Below are 16,289 nucleotides of genomic sequence, written 5' to 3'. Positions count from 1 at the left end.
TATATCAGAGCCCCATCTGTTTCGAGCCCCACCTGTTTAGCTAAAGAAATATATATATTTTTGGGTTGCCTGTTTTGCATGTAATTTTGGCATTAATACGTGTCGCATATCAGTTTGCAAACAATGTAAAAAACAAATCATCATTGAGTTAATAAAGCAGAATACAAACATGGTCTCTGTTTTTGCTTTCTTGAGTAAGGCAGTTCCAAAATGCAGGCGTTTCAGGCTAGCTCAGTGTTTTCTGTGGTGGTGGGGCAGCCAGCGGAAAATACGGAGTGTAGGGGTTGGTAATGTTCTCTAGTTGAGCTGTGATTGGCTCAGTGTTTTGTTACTCATGGCAACACTATGTCACTGCAAAATCTACGGGGAGCGCTCGAACATTCAAGCCCCTTGGGTGCTGCCATAGAGTTTCATTAGAATTGCCCATCCAAGAAGGCTCAAGGTCATTGGCCACAGATAAAATGACATCAAATAACTTATATAGACCGTAGTTTTGATTGGAATGATCATGTTAACAAACAAACTCTTAGCTAGCAAGCAAGACAAGCAGTCATCATCATGAATCAAGTTGACAATCTACAGGCAAATCATTTTCAATCCTTGTCATATGAAGAGAAATTATAGATAAAGCCTATCAGTGGTCTTCGGCCATTGGACATAAACATTACCCAACAAGTTAGACATAAACATTACCCAACAAGTTAGATATCACTAATTCAACAATGAGTGGTTTGGAAGGAATCAGGGCTAACTGCAAGTGTTGCAAAGCCATCACTAGCCTGCTATTCAGTGGAGTGGGTGTGTGGTCTAAGTCTGGGTTTAAGTGTCTCTTTTCCAAGCATAAAAGGATAAACATTTAACACTATGGGCCAGAAAAGGTTGAATACATTGGCCATGCTGTCAATCCAACATGACTTCCGCCGTATTCAAAACAACTGGAGAATCTCAGACTTCAGTGATTTCAAGACAACTGGGAACAGGGAAAAAAAATGAGCTCTGACAGGGAAAATACATTTTGAACAGTCATCCAGGATTTCCAAGTCAGGATCTCTGGCCTCTTTCTCAAGCTCCAACCTGAAGATCACTGACGTCATGATTCAACCTTGTTTTTTTAAAACGAATTCCCAATTGTCTTGAAAGCTCCATAAATCCAGAAAATGTATGTTGTTTAGTAAGCTGTTAGTAGCCCATGTGCCTCACCATAATAATTTGGTCCCTTTCCCCCTCATAACTTAGCCTACTTTTCTGATTTGGTGGTGCACATGTAGCCTATAGCCTGTTTTAAAGAAATGTAATCATTAAATATTGTAAGAGCTTTCATTGTCTGCTTATATGCCCCCTTTATTTGTCCTAAGGTTCTGACTTGGTTTACAGGGAGAATATTGTAAGAACGCCCATGTTCTGAATTCTGTCGCTGTACATTTCAAAAGTGCTGAACAAATAGTTATATTGACTACGTCTGTCCTAGCTCACTCATTAATGTCTTAATCAAAATTACGGAATGCTTCTTATCTGTTCATCATCCCCTTATGCCATAGTTTGTACATCTCAATTGTCAATAGAAAGCACATTTGTCTAAGCAAGTCAGCCATATCAGCTATGTTTTTTTTTAAAGACAGTAAATGAGGCTGAATCGCTGCCAGACAAGGCTTTGCTGATAGTGAAGTGTAGCAGTGGTAAGGATTCACTCCATGGTGCTGGAAAAAAAAGCTTTTACGCAGGACCTAACAGTTTGTGGGCACCGTTTGTGTAACGGTTTTCTTGATGAGAAGGAGAGTCGGACCAAAATGCAGCGTGTAGATTGCGATCCATGTTTTAATGAACAAACGTAAAACACGAATCAATGCAAACACTACAAAATAAAGAACGTGATGAACGTAACGAAAACCTAAAACAGCCTATCTGGTGAAAAACACATAGACAGGAACACAAAGGACAATCACCCACGACAAACTCAAAGAATATGGCTGCCTAAATATGGTTCCCAATCAGAGACAACGATAAACACCTGCCTCTGATTGAGAACCACTTCAGACAGCCATAGACTTAGCTAGAACACCCCACTAGCTACAATCCCCATAAATACACACCACATACAAAAACCCATGCCACACCCTGGCCTGACCAAATAAATAAAGATAAACACAAAATACTTTGACCAGGGTGTGACAGAACCCCCCCCCTAAGGTGCGGACTCCCGAACGCACCTCAAAACAATAGGGAGGGTCCGGGTGGGCGTCTGTCCATGGTGGCGGCTCCGGCGCGGGACGTGGACCCCACTCAATCAATGTCTTAGTCCCTTCTCCTCGCGTCCCTGGATAGTCCACCCTCGCCGCCGACCATGGCCTAGTAGTCCTCACCCAGAACCCCACTGGACTGAGGAGCAGATCGGGACTGAGGGGCAGCTCGGGACTGAGGCAGCTCGGGACTGAGGGGAAGCTCAGGAGTGAGATGAATCTACCTGGCTGGCTGGTGGTTTCGGCAGATCCTGGCTGACTGGCAGATCTGGAAGAGTCTGGTCGACTGGCAGATCTGGAAGAGTCTGGTCGACTGGCAGATCTGGAAGAGTCTGGTCGACTGGCAGATCTGGAAGAGTCTGGTCGACTGGCAGATCTGGAAGAGTCTGGTCGACTGGCAGATCTGGAAGAGTCTGGTCGACTGGCAGATCTGGAAGAGTCTGGTCGACTGGCAGATCTGGAAGAGTCTGGTCGACTGGCAGATCTGGAAGAGTCTGGTCGACTGGCAGATCTGGAAGAGTCTGGTCGACTGGCAGATCTGGAAGAGTCTGGTCGACTGGCAGATCTGGAAGAGTCTGGTCGACTGGCAGATCTGGAAGAGTCTGGTCGACTGGCAGATCTGGAAGAGTCTGGTCGACTGGCAGATCTGGAAGAGTCTGGTCGACTGGCAGCTCTGGAAGAGTCTGGTCGACTGGCAGCTCTGGAAGAGTCTGGTCGACTGGCAGCTCCATGCTGACTGGCTGCTCCATGATGACTGGTAGCTCTGGCTGCTCCATGCTGACTGGCTGCTCCATGCTGACTGGCTGCTCCATGCTGACTGGCTGCTCCATGCTGACTGGCTGCTCTGGCTGCTCCATGCTGACTGGCTGCTCCATGCTGACTGGCTGCTCCATGCTGACTGGCGGCCCTGGCTGCTCCATGCTGACTGGCGGCCCTGGCTGCTCCATGCTGACTGGCGGCCCTGGCTGCTCCATGCTAACTGGCAGCTCTGGCGGCTCCTTGCTAACTGGCAGCTCTGGCGGCTCCTTGCAGACTGGCAGCTTTGGCGGCATCCTGCAGACAGGCAGCTCTGGCGGCTCCTTGCAGACAGGCAGCTCCATGCAGACTGGCAGCTCTATGCAGACTGGCAGCTCCTTGCAGACTGGCAGCTCCCTGCTAACTGGCAGCTCTAAGCTAACTGGCAGCTCTATGCTAACTGGCAGCTCTATGCTAACTGGCAGCTCTATGCTAACTGGCAGCTCTATGCTAACTGGCAGTTCTGAACAGGCGGGAGACTCCGGCAGCGCTGTAGAGAAGGAAGGCTCTAACAGCGCTAAACAGGCGGGAGACTCCGACAGCGCTGGAGAGGAGGAGGGCTCCGACAGCGCTAAACAGGCGAGGCGCACTGTAGGCCTGATGCGTGGTGCTGGCACTGGTGGTACTGGGCCGAGGACACGCACAGGAAGCCTAGTGCGGGGAGCTGCTACCGGAGGGCTGGGGTGTGGAGGTGGTACTGGAAAAACTGGACCGTGCAGGCGCACTGGAGGTCTTGAGCACCGAGCCTGCCCAACCTTACCTGGTTGAATGCTCACGGTCGCCCTGCCAGTGCGGCGAGGTGGAATAGCCCGCACTGGGCTATGCAGGCGAACCGGAGACACCGAGCGCAAGGCTGGTGCCATGTAAGCCGGCCCAAGGAGACGCACTGGGGACCAGCTGCGTAGAGCCGGCTTCATGGCATTAGGCTCGACGCTCAATCTAGCCCGGCCGACACGCGGAGCTGGAATATACCGCACCGGGCTATGCACCCGCACTGGAGACACCGTGCGCACCACTGCATAACACGGTGCCTGTCCGGTCTCTCTAGCCCCCCGGTAAGCACAGGGAGTCTGCCCAGGTCTCCTACCTGGCTTAGCCATACTCCCTGTTAGCCCCCCCCCAAGAAATTTTTGGGGCTGCCTCTCGGGCTTCCTTGCCAGCCGTGTTCCCTCATATCGCCGGCTCCTCTCTCCGGCTGCCTCTGCTCTCCTAAGTGCCTCCACCTGTTCCCATGGGAGGCGATCTCTTCCAGCCAGTATCTCCTCCCAAGTGTAACAGCCCTTGCCATCTAAAACGTCCTCCCATGTCCATTCCTCTTTACGCTGCTGTTGCTGCCTGTTGACACGCTGCTTGGTCCGTTTGTGGTGGGTGATTCTGTAACGGTTTTCTTGATGAGAAGGAGAGTCGGACCAAAATGCAGCGTGTAGATTGCGATCCATGTTTTAATGAACAAACGTAAAACACGAATCAATGCAAACACTACAAAATAAAGAACGTGATGAACGTAACGAAAACCTAAAACAGCCTATCTGGTGAAAAACACATAGACAGGAACACAAAGGACAATCACCCACGACAAACTCAAAGAATATGGCTGCCTAAATATGGTTCCCAATCAGAGACAACGATAAACACCTGCCTCTGATTGAGAACCACTTCAGACAGCCATAGACTTAGCTAGAACACCCCACTAGCTACAATCCCCATAAATACACACCACATACAAAAACCCATGCCACACCCTGGCCTGACCAAATAAATAAAGATAAACACAAAATACTTTGACCAGGGTGTGACAGTTTGTCACTGTTATAGTGCAATTTATGTATTGTTTGGTGTTGTTTATTTTTTTTATTTCACCTTTATTTAACCAGGTAGGCTAGTTGAGAACAAGTTCTCATTTGCAACTGTGACCTGGCCAAGATAAAGCGTAGCAATTTGACACATACAACAACACAGAGTTACACATGGAATAAACAAAACATACAGTCAATAATACAGTAGAACAAAAGAAAACAAAAAGTCTATATACAGTGAGTGCAAATGAGGTAAGTTAAGGAAATAAATAGGCCATGGTGGCGAAGTAATTACAATATAGCAATTAAACACTGGAATGGTAGATTGGCAGAAGATGAATGTGCAGGTAGAGAGATACTGGGGTGCAAAGGAGCAAAATAAATAAATAAATACCAGTATGGGGATGAGGTAGGTAGATAGATGGGCTGTTTACAGATGGGCTATGTACAGGTGCAGTGATCTGTAAGCTGCTCTGACAGCTAGTGCTTAAAGCTGGTGAGGGAGATGTGAGTCTCCAGCTTCAGAGATTTTTACAATTCGTTCCAGTCGGTTGCAGCAGAGAACTGGAAGGAAAGACGAACAAATGAGGAATTGGCTTTGGGGGTGACCAGTGAGATATATCTGCTGGAGCGTGTGGTATGAGTGGGTGCTGCTATGGTGACCAGTGAGCTGAGATAAGGCGGGGCTTTACCTAGCAGAGACTTGAAGATAACCTGTAACCAGTGGATTTGGCGACGAGTATGAAGCGAGGGCCAACCAACGAGAGCGTACAGGTCGCAATGGTGGGTAGTGAATGGGGCTTTGGTGACAAAACGGATGGCACTGTTTAATTTGTATTTTTTTTACATTTTACTAGGCAAGTCAGTTGCTCTGCAAGGGTCGCGGCTTTTGTGGAGCGATGGGTAACGATGCTTCGTGGGTGACTGTTATTGATGTGTGCAAAGGGTCCCTGGTTCGCGCCCGGGAATGGGCGAGGGGACGGTCTAAAGTTATACAGTTACACATATATACCGAAAAAAAAGACGTAACGACAGGTTTGATTCTCAGGCGATAGAACGAACGACCAGTCGGTAGAAACCCTAGATTTGTTTCGGGACTAAATATTGTGGAAAGATGAAATTGTATGAATACATTTATAAAATAGCGTGTTTAATTAAAATATGTAAATCATTATTTGAATATGTTGGTAACCCGTTGTGTAAAAGTGATAATGCCCTCGAAGCCGGTGTTTAGAGGATATATTGTCAGGGTTTGCCGGCCGGAGACAAACACCCATGCCAGTAAATCCTACAAACATCTGCTTATCGGACATTATCACTTAAATAAACAGCTGCATTGGACCATTAAGACACTTTATGTTGGTGTTTCCTTTATTATGGCAGTTACCTACCTGTATGTTGAACATCACAATGAGACATTCATTTATGTCAGATTGAACATCGCACTTTCGACCTCTCTTACGCCACTTTGTTACAAACCTTTACATTGTACAAGTGTGTTGGATGAAACACTTAAAGAAACTTGCCAAAATACATCAAATGAAGCGGCCAGTCTGTGAAAACCAATCAAATCGTGCATTACTGACGAGAAACTGGCCAATCCGCACTGCTAACAAATCATGTCAAACAAAAATCCAACCAATGGGATGGGATGACAGGGGCATGAAAGGGAAACGAGAAGCGAAGTCGTGCAAACACATTTCTTGTGAAAAGCTATAACGTTAGTTGTGGTGGCGAATTCAGTCTATATTAAATGCAGTAATTGATGACGCGATAGAAAGGTATGTTTTGCCTTTGTATCATTCCTTGTTGTGAAATGACTTCCAAGTCTACCAAGCTCGCATGTTAGCTAGCTAACGTTAGCTCGCTAGATACTGAATCAACTGAAAATACTGTAGCTAGCTAGATTGTTCACAATCCGTTTGTAGGCTTGTAACTAGCGCATTAGTCCCCCTTGCTCAGCAGGTTACCTTTAGACAACGTAGTCCAGCTGGCCTACACACTTCTAGCTACGCTAATTAGCTAGCCAGGTAGTCACGCATGAGCGTCTAGAAGGTGGGTATCTCACAAAGCTAGCTACTAGCTAGCTACTATTACCAGATTAATAGGGGAACCCTATAAATTGTCCTAGTCATAAATATCTTTGATAATACAGTCTATATAGAGAGGTAAGCCATGTTCTTTGTAAATCAGCAGGATGATAGCCATCAGGTTCTTTCCCCAGCTTATTTGTTATCAATGACAAGACATCTATAAAGGCAAAGTGGGAAGATGAAGTAATGTGGGAGGCTATAATAAATGTCATCCCATCTTCCTCTATCCAGGCCTCCACCATGGGTGAACCACAGCAGGTGAGTGCCCTACCTCCCCCTCCCATGCAGTACATCAAGGAGTACACTGAGGAGAACATCCGCAAGGGGCTCGCCCCCAAACCCCCTCCTCCCATCCGAGACACCTACATGATGTTCGGCAACCAGTTCCAGTGTGACGACCTGATCATCCGACCGCTGGAGAGCCAGGGCATCGAGCGGCTCCACCCCATGCAGTTTCACCACAAACGGGAGCTCAAGAAGCTCAACATGTCCATCCTGGTGAATTTCCTGGATCTCCTGGACATCCTGATCAAGAGCCCTGGCAGTATAAAGAGAGAGGAGAAGCTGGAGGACCTGAAGCTATTGTTTGTCCACATGCACCATCTGATCAATGAGTACCGTCCGCACCAGGCCAGAGAGACCTTGAGGGTGATGATGGAAGTGCAGAAGAGACAGCGCCTGGAGACTGCAGAGAGGTTCCAGAAACATCTGGAGAGGGTCATGGAGATGATCCAGGGATGCCTGGCCTCCCTGCCCGATGACCTGCTGCAGACTGAGGCCTCGAGTGGGGTAGGGGATGGGGCGAGGGGTGGTGGAGCGTTGGGGTTGGCCGTCAGGCTAAAGACTGAGCCCATGGAAGTGGAGGAGGCTGGGGCTAGCTGTATGGCTGTTGGGCCACAACAGGACAAAAGCATGGGTGGTGCTGCTAAGAAGGATAGAGTATGGGACAAGGATGCAGCAATGTGTAGTATTATCGACGAGATTGCCTGAGTTTTGTATTTAGGCCTGGGGTCTCTATAGAAGGCTGTAATGATGAAGAACGTTCAGATAGAAATGTGTTCTGTAAAACAGATTGTCTGTTGTGAATTGAGTCCTCTTCATTATATTTCTATATGTAATGTTCAGAATCAAAATGATTCACCTTGCTGAATATAGGTTTCTCTTGTTTTGGTATGTTTGTTTTATTGCTGTTATTGGTCTGTTTAATTGTGCCGTATGCTTAATCTAGTTCTGATCACATATGCTGTGCAGTTTTATAGTATTTTTCATGGACTATGAAGTGTCATGGACAATATAAACACCTTCCTTGTTCAGAATTGTTTTGGGCTATCATTAACGTTTGGATGCTCTTTAAAATTCATAATTTGATAAGTTAATAAAGCAACTTCCAAGTCCTGTAACATAATTGAGTAATTCTATTTTATATGATTGATTTTCACTATCATGGTATTAGACAATTAGGCCTACCACCCTTTTTTTAGTTTTAATCTAAGACTGGTTGTATTATACCACTAGTGGGTCCTGCTGATTCCTTTCAGGTTGTCTTAAAACTGATTCCTGGCTAGAAACCACTTTTCTACTTAGTTATATTTCATACCTTAGATGAGTCCGTGTGTGAACGAACAAACAACATGTTTAGGAGCTGAATCACTGCATTACACTATGTAGTCTAAGAATGCTGAAAAGATCTTGCACTATGATCAAACCTGAACTCTATTCACATGTCATAACCTAATGTGATTAAATGTCAGTGATACTGCAACAGTCTTTGTTAGACAAAGGGTTTAGTCTGTGAAGCTTTGTGTAGCAGCTTGCTATGTAAGCTTATATACTTGTAGCAATGTGAGCTAATGTCTCAGTCAGAGGTGTGCTACACTACCCTAGTCTCTGTCACTGTTTGGCTGGAGAGAGACAGAGGTTAGTGTGTTGTGACATAGACACGCTCCGGGATGAAGTTTCCCCTAGCCTAGTGAACAGCATGAGCTGGTACACACCCAAACATTTTAGTAGATGGTGCTGACTGAGCCAGAGTAAACTGTATAGAAATAGTCTCACACTATGTAAATGCTCCCAACAATTTAGTGGGTAAATCACAAACCTTTTGGCAACACAGTGCCCTGTACCCTAAAGAAGGCACTGCTGCTGAAATGGGGATTTGCCCATTCAATTACTGGGATAATTTACATAGTGCATGACTAGGTCTGTGCTATGTAACTACTAAAACATGCAGTAACGTGAGATTGCTCATTGGTGGTGACAGACGAAGAAATTGAAACCTTATAGAACATGGGGTGAGCTAGTACTGCAGGCAAGCCTTTGTTGTGTAAGATAAGGTGTGAGTCAGAGGAGGCTGGTGGGATGAGATACAGGAGGGCACTAATGGGTGGAATGGCATTAATGGAATGGAGTCAAACGTGGTTTCCATTTGTTTGTGTTCGATACCGTTCCATTGATTCCATTCTAGCCATTACAATGAGCCCGTCCTCCTATAGCTCCTCCCAACAGCCTCCACTGATTTGAGTATGTTAGTACATTAGTCCCATAGACAGACAGATACACTGAACCCCTAGGAGGATTCTAATTCCCTTATTACGGCATACATACAAGCATTGAATTGATGTGGTGTTCGTTTTGGATCAATGAGGACAGATATACTGCTGCCCGTGAAATGTGAATCTGAATTTCCATTCCTGTGTTATGAAAACATGTTCAATAACAAAACTCGTTGGGAAATAATTGCCTTGTTTTTCTGTATTTAATGTAGCCTAGATACTACTATCTCTGATTCAACATGTCTGTGAAGTCTGTAGTCACATCAGGCATGTTTTATTTCAACAGAAACAGAAAGCACAATACATTACCTAACCAGTCGGCCCTGTCTTTGTGCAGAGCAATCAAAACAACACTACTGCCCCAGATATCGAACTCCTACTCAAGTCAGGAGAGGCCTACATTTTCAAGTGGTTGCTATAGAATCCTAGACCGTCTATGAAAGACATAGGGGATGCATTATGTGGGTCTGTAGATGCTAGGTGGGAAGGCTGTTGTTCCGAGATTACTTTAACACACCTGATTCAATGATTCAGCTAATCAAGGCACTGAGGAACCCAATTGATTAGCTAAATCAGTTGTATTAGCACTGGTCTGGAGCAAAGACCTGCACACCAAGTAGGCTAGCTCAGCTTTCCAGGAGGAGAGTTGGCTACGGCTGACCTGGGCTAAAGGCTGGGTGTCCTATCATCAGATTGACTATGTTTAGATATGTCGGTCTTTAAATAAATGGCCTTATTGGCCTACCTACCTGCATGTTGTAGGGATGGCTCCAATCCCTTTTTTCCCGTCCCAAATGGCATAGTGCACTACTTTTGACCAGATCCCATATTCCCTACATAGTGCAGAGCCCTGGTCAAATGTAGTGCCAAATATAGGGAATAGCTCTCGAGTGGCGCAACAGTCTAAGGCACCGCATCTCAGTGCTAGAGGTGTCATTACAGACCCTGGTTTGATTCCAGGCTGAATCCCGTGATTGGGATTCCCATAGGGCGGCGCACAATTGGCCTAGCGCCATCCGGGTCAGGGTTTGGCAGGGGAAGGCCGTCATTGTAAATAAGTATTTGTTCTTAACTGACTTGCCTAGTTAAATAAAAGGTTCAATCAAAAATATAGGGTGCCATTTAAAACACAACCCTTATCTTGGCCAGAGACACACGCCCAGTGATTTACCCCAAAACTGGAAAGGTGTTGTGATGGACCAGGGATTAAACCCTAATTAGGCTAACCCTGACATACATAATGTGTGTTACCTGTGCCATGGAGAACAAAGGGGGAAAGGTCAGAGAGTTTACAGCTTTATTTAGACTACTGTAGGACGAGGAGGGGGAGCTAGCTGAAGAACTGTACATGGAACCGGTGCCCCTGTATGTAGGCTTGCTACTATTATTTTATTGTTGCGCCTTAATTATTTGTTATTTTATTTCAGTTTATTTTAGTAAATACTTGTAACACTTTTTTTTCTTAAAACTGTATTGTTGGTTAAGGGCTTGTAAGTAAGCATTTCACTGTAAGATCTACGCCTGTTGTATACGGCGCATGTGACAAATACAATTTGATTTGGGTTATATGGGGATGCCAACTTAGCCTGCCCTGCTGTTATAAAACACATATATTTGTTGGGTTTAAAGGAATGCCAAGTAGGCTGTAATAATCATCTAATATGTTTTTTGTTGCACAATCACTCATGGACAGATGAAACGGTGAGAACATGTCAAGGCTCACAGAATGATGTGATTACAAGCAGCAGTTGTTCCTGTTTGGGGTTTGTGCCGTTGATTATTTGGACAAATCCAGATTGGGTGAAGGCGGTGCATGGTCTAACCTAGCAGGCGTAAAAGAAACAAAAGATCCTCTGGCAACAGCACAGGTCGTTGGGTTGTCACAGCTGCAAAGTCATAAACCGCGCCTGTTTCTATCATTTCTCTTATTACATTTTAAATCACAGGAGGTTGGTGGCACCTTAATTGGGGAGGACAGGCTCATGGTAATGGCTGGAGCGGTATCCATTTGCGCATTATTATGAGCCGTCCTCCCCTCACCAGCATCCCAGGTTTTCAACCTAACCTTAACCACACTGCTAACCTTATTACTAACCGTTACCTTAAATTAAGACCGAAACCAATTTTATTTTTCATGAAATTTGACAATAGCCCAATTTTGGCTTTGTGGCTGTGGTGATTTGTGACAAACCCTGGCACAGACGTCTTGAAAATAAGAAAAAAACCTGTCAGGGGAGGGTCTCTTCTGCACTGTTCAGCCAATCCAGTAAATGTGGAGGAGGAGTTAAATGGAGTGTTGCCTCGTTAACACAGACAGTTAACACAGACAGATGTTTCATTGCACGTATAAATATGAAGCTTTGGGTTGGCATTTTCATTCACCACCAAATGTGGTGATGAGAGGAAGCCCAGTGGCTGACAGTGGGGGAACATGGGGGTTTCCACTAGTTACCACAGGCACAAAGTCAAAATAGGCTATATCGTAAGAATTCAGGAAAACTAAAATGAGCTTTGGGACGTCCCTTCCCTACCCACTGGGCACAGATGTCAATTCAACGTCTATTCCACATTTGTCCAACATAATATCTTTGAAATTACATGGAAACAACATTGATTCAACCAGGTGTGTGCTCAGTGAGTAACCCTAACACCTACCTCTTACATTAACCCTTACATGAACCATTTTATGCTTCACCCAGCAGACTGTCGACCAATCACCACGCAATCCCTTCTCAAAGTCAGGGTAGGATGGTGCTTTCAAGACAACTGGGAACTCAGAGAAATATGAGATGTAATCATGACATCAGTGAATGTCAGTTCGGAATGTCGGAGCTCTAGAAAGTTGCCAGAGTTCCGTACTTGGAATTCCGAGTTGGATGATCGTTCAAAATAATTTTTCCCAGTCGGAGCTTGTTTTTCCCCAAGTTTACAGTTGTCTTGAATGCACTAAAGTCGGAAGTCTAAGATTTCCGAGTACAGAGTTCCCAGTTGTTTTGAACGTGGCAAATGTTCAGAAACCTTCCTATTGTCCTTGAAAGTATGTAATATCACTTTTACAAACCTATAGAATATCACAGAGATCATGTGATTTATCTCAAATCTCGGAAAAGATTTGTAGTGTACTTCTGGTTCATGATATTCATGCTAATGTTGGGTTTTTGAGATAGCGCCCAATTGACTCCCATTCACTACTTAAAGGAGAGCTCACCTTGTCCCAGAATAGGCCATAATGCACCGTGTGGCCAATTGAAGACGCATGGGCAACGTAGACAATGGCCATTAATACGATTCCAATGGAGTATCCCATCTCCTCAAAACTATCTCTGGCTAATTTAAACTGGTGCAGTGAAAATGGGCTATATCATACAAATGAATGAAAACAAAACTTAGGAACATGCTGGACTTCAATACATTCTAGCTTCTGTGTTATCTGAGAAAATTGATCTGTTAATTATTTTCGCCTCGTTTATTTTTTTGTCCCAGCTTTCCACTCGTCCCAGCTCTCCTCTATGTCTGGGCCAGGTGCCCACACTGATCCTCACCCTGGGGGCCAAACAAAGGTGTGTCCTCAGCCCCCTCCTGTATGCCCACGACAGCATGGCCTCACACAGTTCCATCTCCATCAAGTTCGCTGACGACACAACAGTAGTAGGCCTGATTACCAGTAACGTTGAGATGGCCTACAGAGAGGAGTTAGGCACTCTGACGGTGTGGTGCCAGGTAAACCTTCCAACAGAAAAACGACCCTAAGCATACAGCTAAGACAACGCAGGAGTGGCTTCGGGACAAGTCTCTAAATGTCCTTGAGTGAACCAGCCAGATCAAGTTTGTAGTGTCATAACCAAGAAGACTCAATGCTGTAATCCCTGCCAAAGGTGCTTCAACAAAGTATTTAGTAAAGGGTCTAAAAACGTATGTAAATGTGATATATATATATATATATATATATATATATATATATATATATATATATATATATATTCTTTGTAAATCTATTTTTGCAAAAGTTTGGACACACCTACTCATTCAAGGGTTTTTCTTTATTTTTTTTACTATTTTCTATATTTTAGAATAATAGTGAAGACATCAAAACTATGAAATAACACATTGAATCATGTAGTAACCAAAACAGTGTTAAACAAATCCAAATATATTTTAAAATTAGATTCTTCAAAGTAGCCACCCTTTGCCTTGATGACAGCTTTGCACACTCTTGGCCTTTTCTCAACCAGCTTCATGAGGTAGTCACCCGGAATTTCAATGAACAGGTGTGCCCCGTTAAAAGTTAATTTGTGGAATTTATTTCCTTCCTAATGTGTTTGAGCCAATCAGTTGTGTTGTGACAAGGTAGGGGTGGTATTCAGAAGATAGCCCTATTTGGTAAAAGACCGATTCCATATTATGGCAAGAACAACTCAAATAACCAAAGAGAAACATCAGTCCATCATTACTTTAAGACATGAAGGTCAGTCAATCTGGCAAATTTTAAGAACTTTGAAAGTTTCTTCAAGTGCAGTCGCAAAAACCACCAAGCGCTATGATGAAACTGGCTCTCATGAGGACCACCGTAGGAAATGATCCAGAGTTTCCTCTGCTGCAGAGGACAAGTTCATTAGAGTTAACTGCACCTCAGATTGCAGCCCAAATAAATGCTTCACAGAGTTCAAGTAACAGACACATCTCAACATCAACTGTTCAGAAGAGACTGCGTGAATCAGGTCTTCATGGTCAAATTGCTGCAAGGAAACCACTACTAAAGGATACCAACAAAAAGAAGAGACTTGCTTGGACCAAGAAACACGAGCAATGGACATTAGACCGGTGGAAATATGTATTTTGGTCTGATGAGTCCAAATGTGAGATTTTTGGTTCCAACCACCGTGTCTTTGTGCGACGCAGATTAGGTAAATGGATAATCTCCGCATGTGTTGTTCCCACCGTGGAGCATGGAGGTGGAGGTGGGATGGTGTGTGGTTGCTTTGCTGATGACACTGAATTCAAGGCACACTTAAGCAACATCCCATCTGGTTTGCGCATAGTGGGACTATCATGTTTTTCAACAGGACAATGACCCAATACAACTCTAGCTTGTGTAAGGGCTATTTGACCAAGAAGGAGAGTGATGGAGTGCTGCATCAGATGACCTGGCTTCCACAATCACCTGACCTCAACCCAATTGAGATGGTTTGGGGTGAGTTGGACCGCAGAGTGAAAGAAAAGCGCTCAGCATATGTGGGAACTCCTTCAAGACTTTTGGAAAAGCATTCCAGGTGAAGCTGGTCGAGACAATGCCAAGAGTGTGCAAAGCTGTCATCAAGGCAAAGAGTGGCTACTTTGAAGAATATACAGTATATTTTGATTTGTGTAACACTTTTTTGGTTACTACATGATTCCATATGTTTTATTTAATAGTTTTGATGTTTTCACTTTTGTTCTACAAAATAAAGAAATACCCTAGAATCAGTAGGTGTGTCCAAACTTTTGACTGGTACTCTATATATATATATATATATATATCAATATAGGTACACTACAGTTCAAAAGTTTGGGGTCACTTAGAAATGTCCTTGTTTTTGAAAAAAAAAGCAGATTTTATGTCCATTAAAATAACATCAAATTGATCAGAAATACAGTGTAGACATTGTTAATGTTGTAAATTACTATTGTAGCTGGAAACCGCTGATTTTTTATGAAATATCTGCATAGGCAACCAGAGGCCCATTATCAGCAACCATCACTCCAGTGTTCCAATGGCACGTTGTGTTAGCTAATCCAAGTTTAGCATTTTTAATGAATAATTGATCAGTAGAAACCCCACAGCTGAAAACGGTTGTGCTAATTAAATAAGCAATACAACTGGCCTTTTTTAGACTCGTTGAGTATCTGTAGCATCAGCATTTGTGGGTTCGATTACAGGCTCAAAATGGCCAGAAACAAAGCACTTTCTTCTGAAATTCGTCAGTCTATATTCTTGTTCTGAGAACTGCAGGCTATTCCATGCGAGAAATGTCCAAGAAACTGAAGATCTCGTACAATGCTGTGTACTTCTCCCTTCACAGAACAGTGCAAACTGACTCTAACCAGAATAGAAAGCGGAGTGGGAGACCCCGGTGCACAACTGTGGAAGAGGACAAGTACATTAGAGTGTGTAGTTTGAGAAACAGACAACTCACAAGTCCTCAACTGGCAGCTTCACTAAATAGTAGCTGCAAAACACCAGTCTCAACGTCAACAGTGAAGAGGCAACTCCAGGATGCTGGCCTTCTAGGCAGAGATGCAAAGAAAAATACATATCTCAGACTGGCAAATAAAAGATTAAGATGGGCAAAAGAACACAGACACTGGACAGAGGATCTCTGCCTAGAAGGCCAGCATCCCAGAGTATGCCCCCTTCATTTATCCTATGGTTCTGATTTACAGGGAGAATACTGTAAGAATGGCCCATGTTCTGAATTATGTTGCTGAACAAATAGTTATATTGACCACGTCGGTCCTATCTCGTTCATTAATGTCTTAATGGAAACTACGGATTTTCTCGTATCTGCTTGTCGTCCCCTTACGCCATAGTTTGTACATCTCAATTGTCAGTAGAAACCACATTTGTTTAAGCAAGTCAGCCATATCAGCTATTTCTTTTAAAGGCAGTTAATGAGCCTGAATGAAGAGACGCCAGAAAAAAAAAACGTTTCACGTGTTTCTGTCACATCATGTTTCTGCAGGCGGCAGATTCCCTGTATTTAGATCACTAGAGCGGCCCAGGTCATTATAATAGCGTTTGGAGATTAGTAACTTGTCGGTGCGCGTTTTATGATTTTC

General features: G+C 44.2%; 1 protein-coding gene across 1 annotated transcript; it reads left to right on the top strand.

Annotated features, from left to right (window-relative positions):
• The first annotated feature begins 6,469 nt into the window (after window positions 1–6,469).
• med7 (mediator complex subunit 7) lies at window positions 6,470–8,326 on the top strand. Its single transcript, XM_021561671.2, has 2 exons — window positions 6,470–6,609; window positions 7,153–8,326. The coding sequence occupies exon 2, from the start codon at window positions 7,162–7,164 to the stop codon at window positions 7,909–7,911; it is 750 nt and encodes a 249-aa protein (XP_021417346.2). The 5' UTR covers window positions 6,470–6,609; window positions 7,153–7,161; the 3' UTR covers window positions 7,912–8,326.
• Window positions 8,327–16,289: the final 7,963 nt, after the last annotated feature.

Source organism: Oncorhynchus mykiss, chromosome 14, assembly GCF_013265735.2.
Source record: "Oncorhynchus mykiss isolate Arlee chromosome 14, USDA_OmykA_1.1, whole genome shotgun sequence".
NCBI classification, from domain to species: Eukaryota; Metazoa; Chordata; class Actinopteri; order Salmoniformes; family Salmonidae; genus Oncorhynchus; species Oncorhynchus mykiss.
The sequence above is the reverse complement of the archived record's forward strand: the minus strand, read 5'-3'. Positions and strand labels throughout refer to the sequence as shown.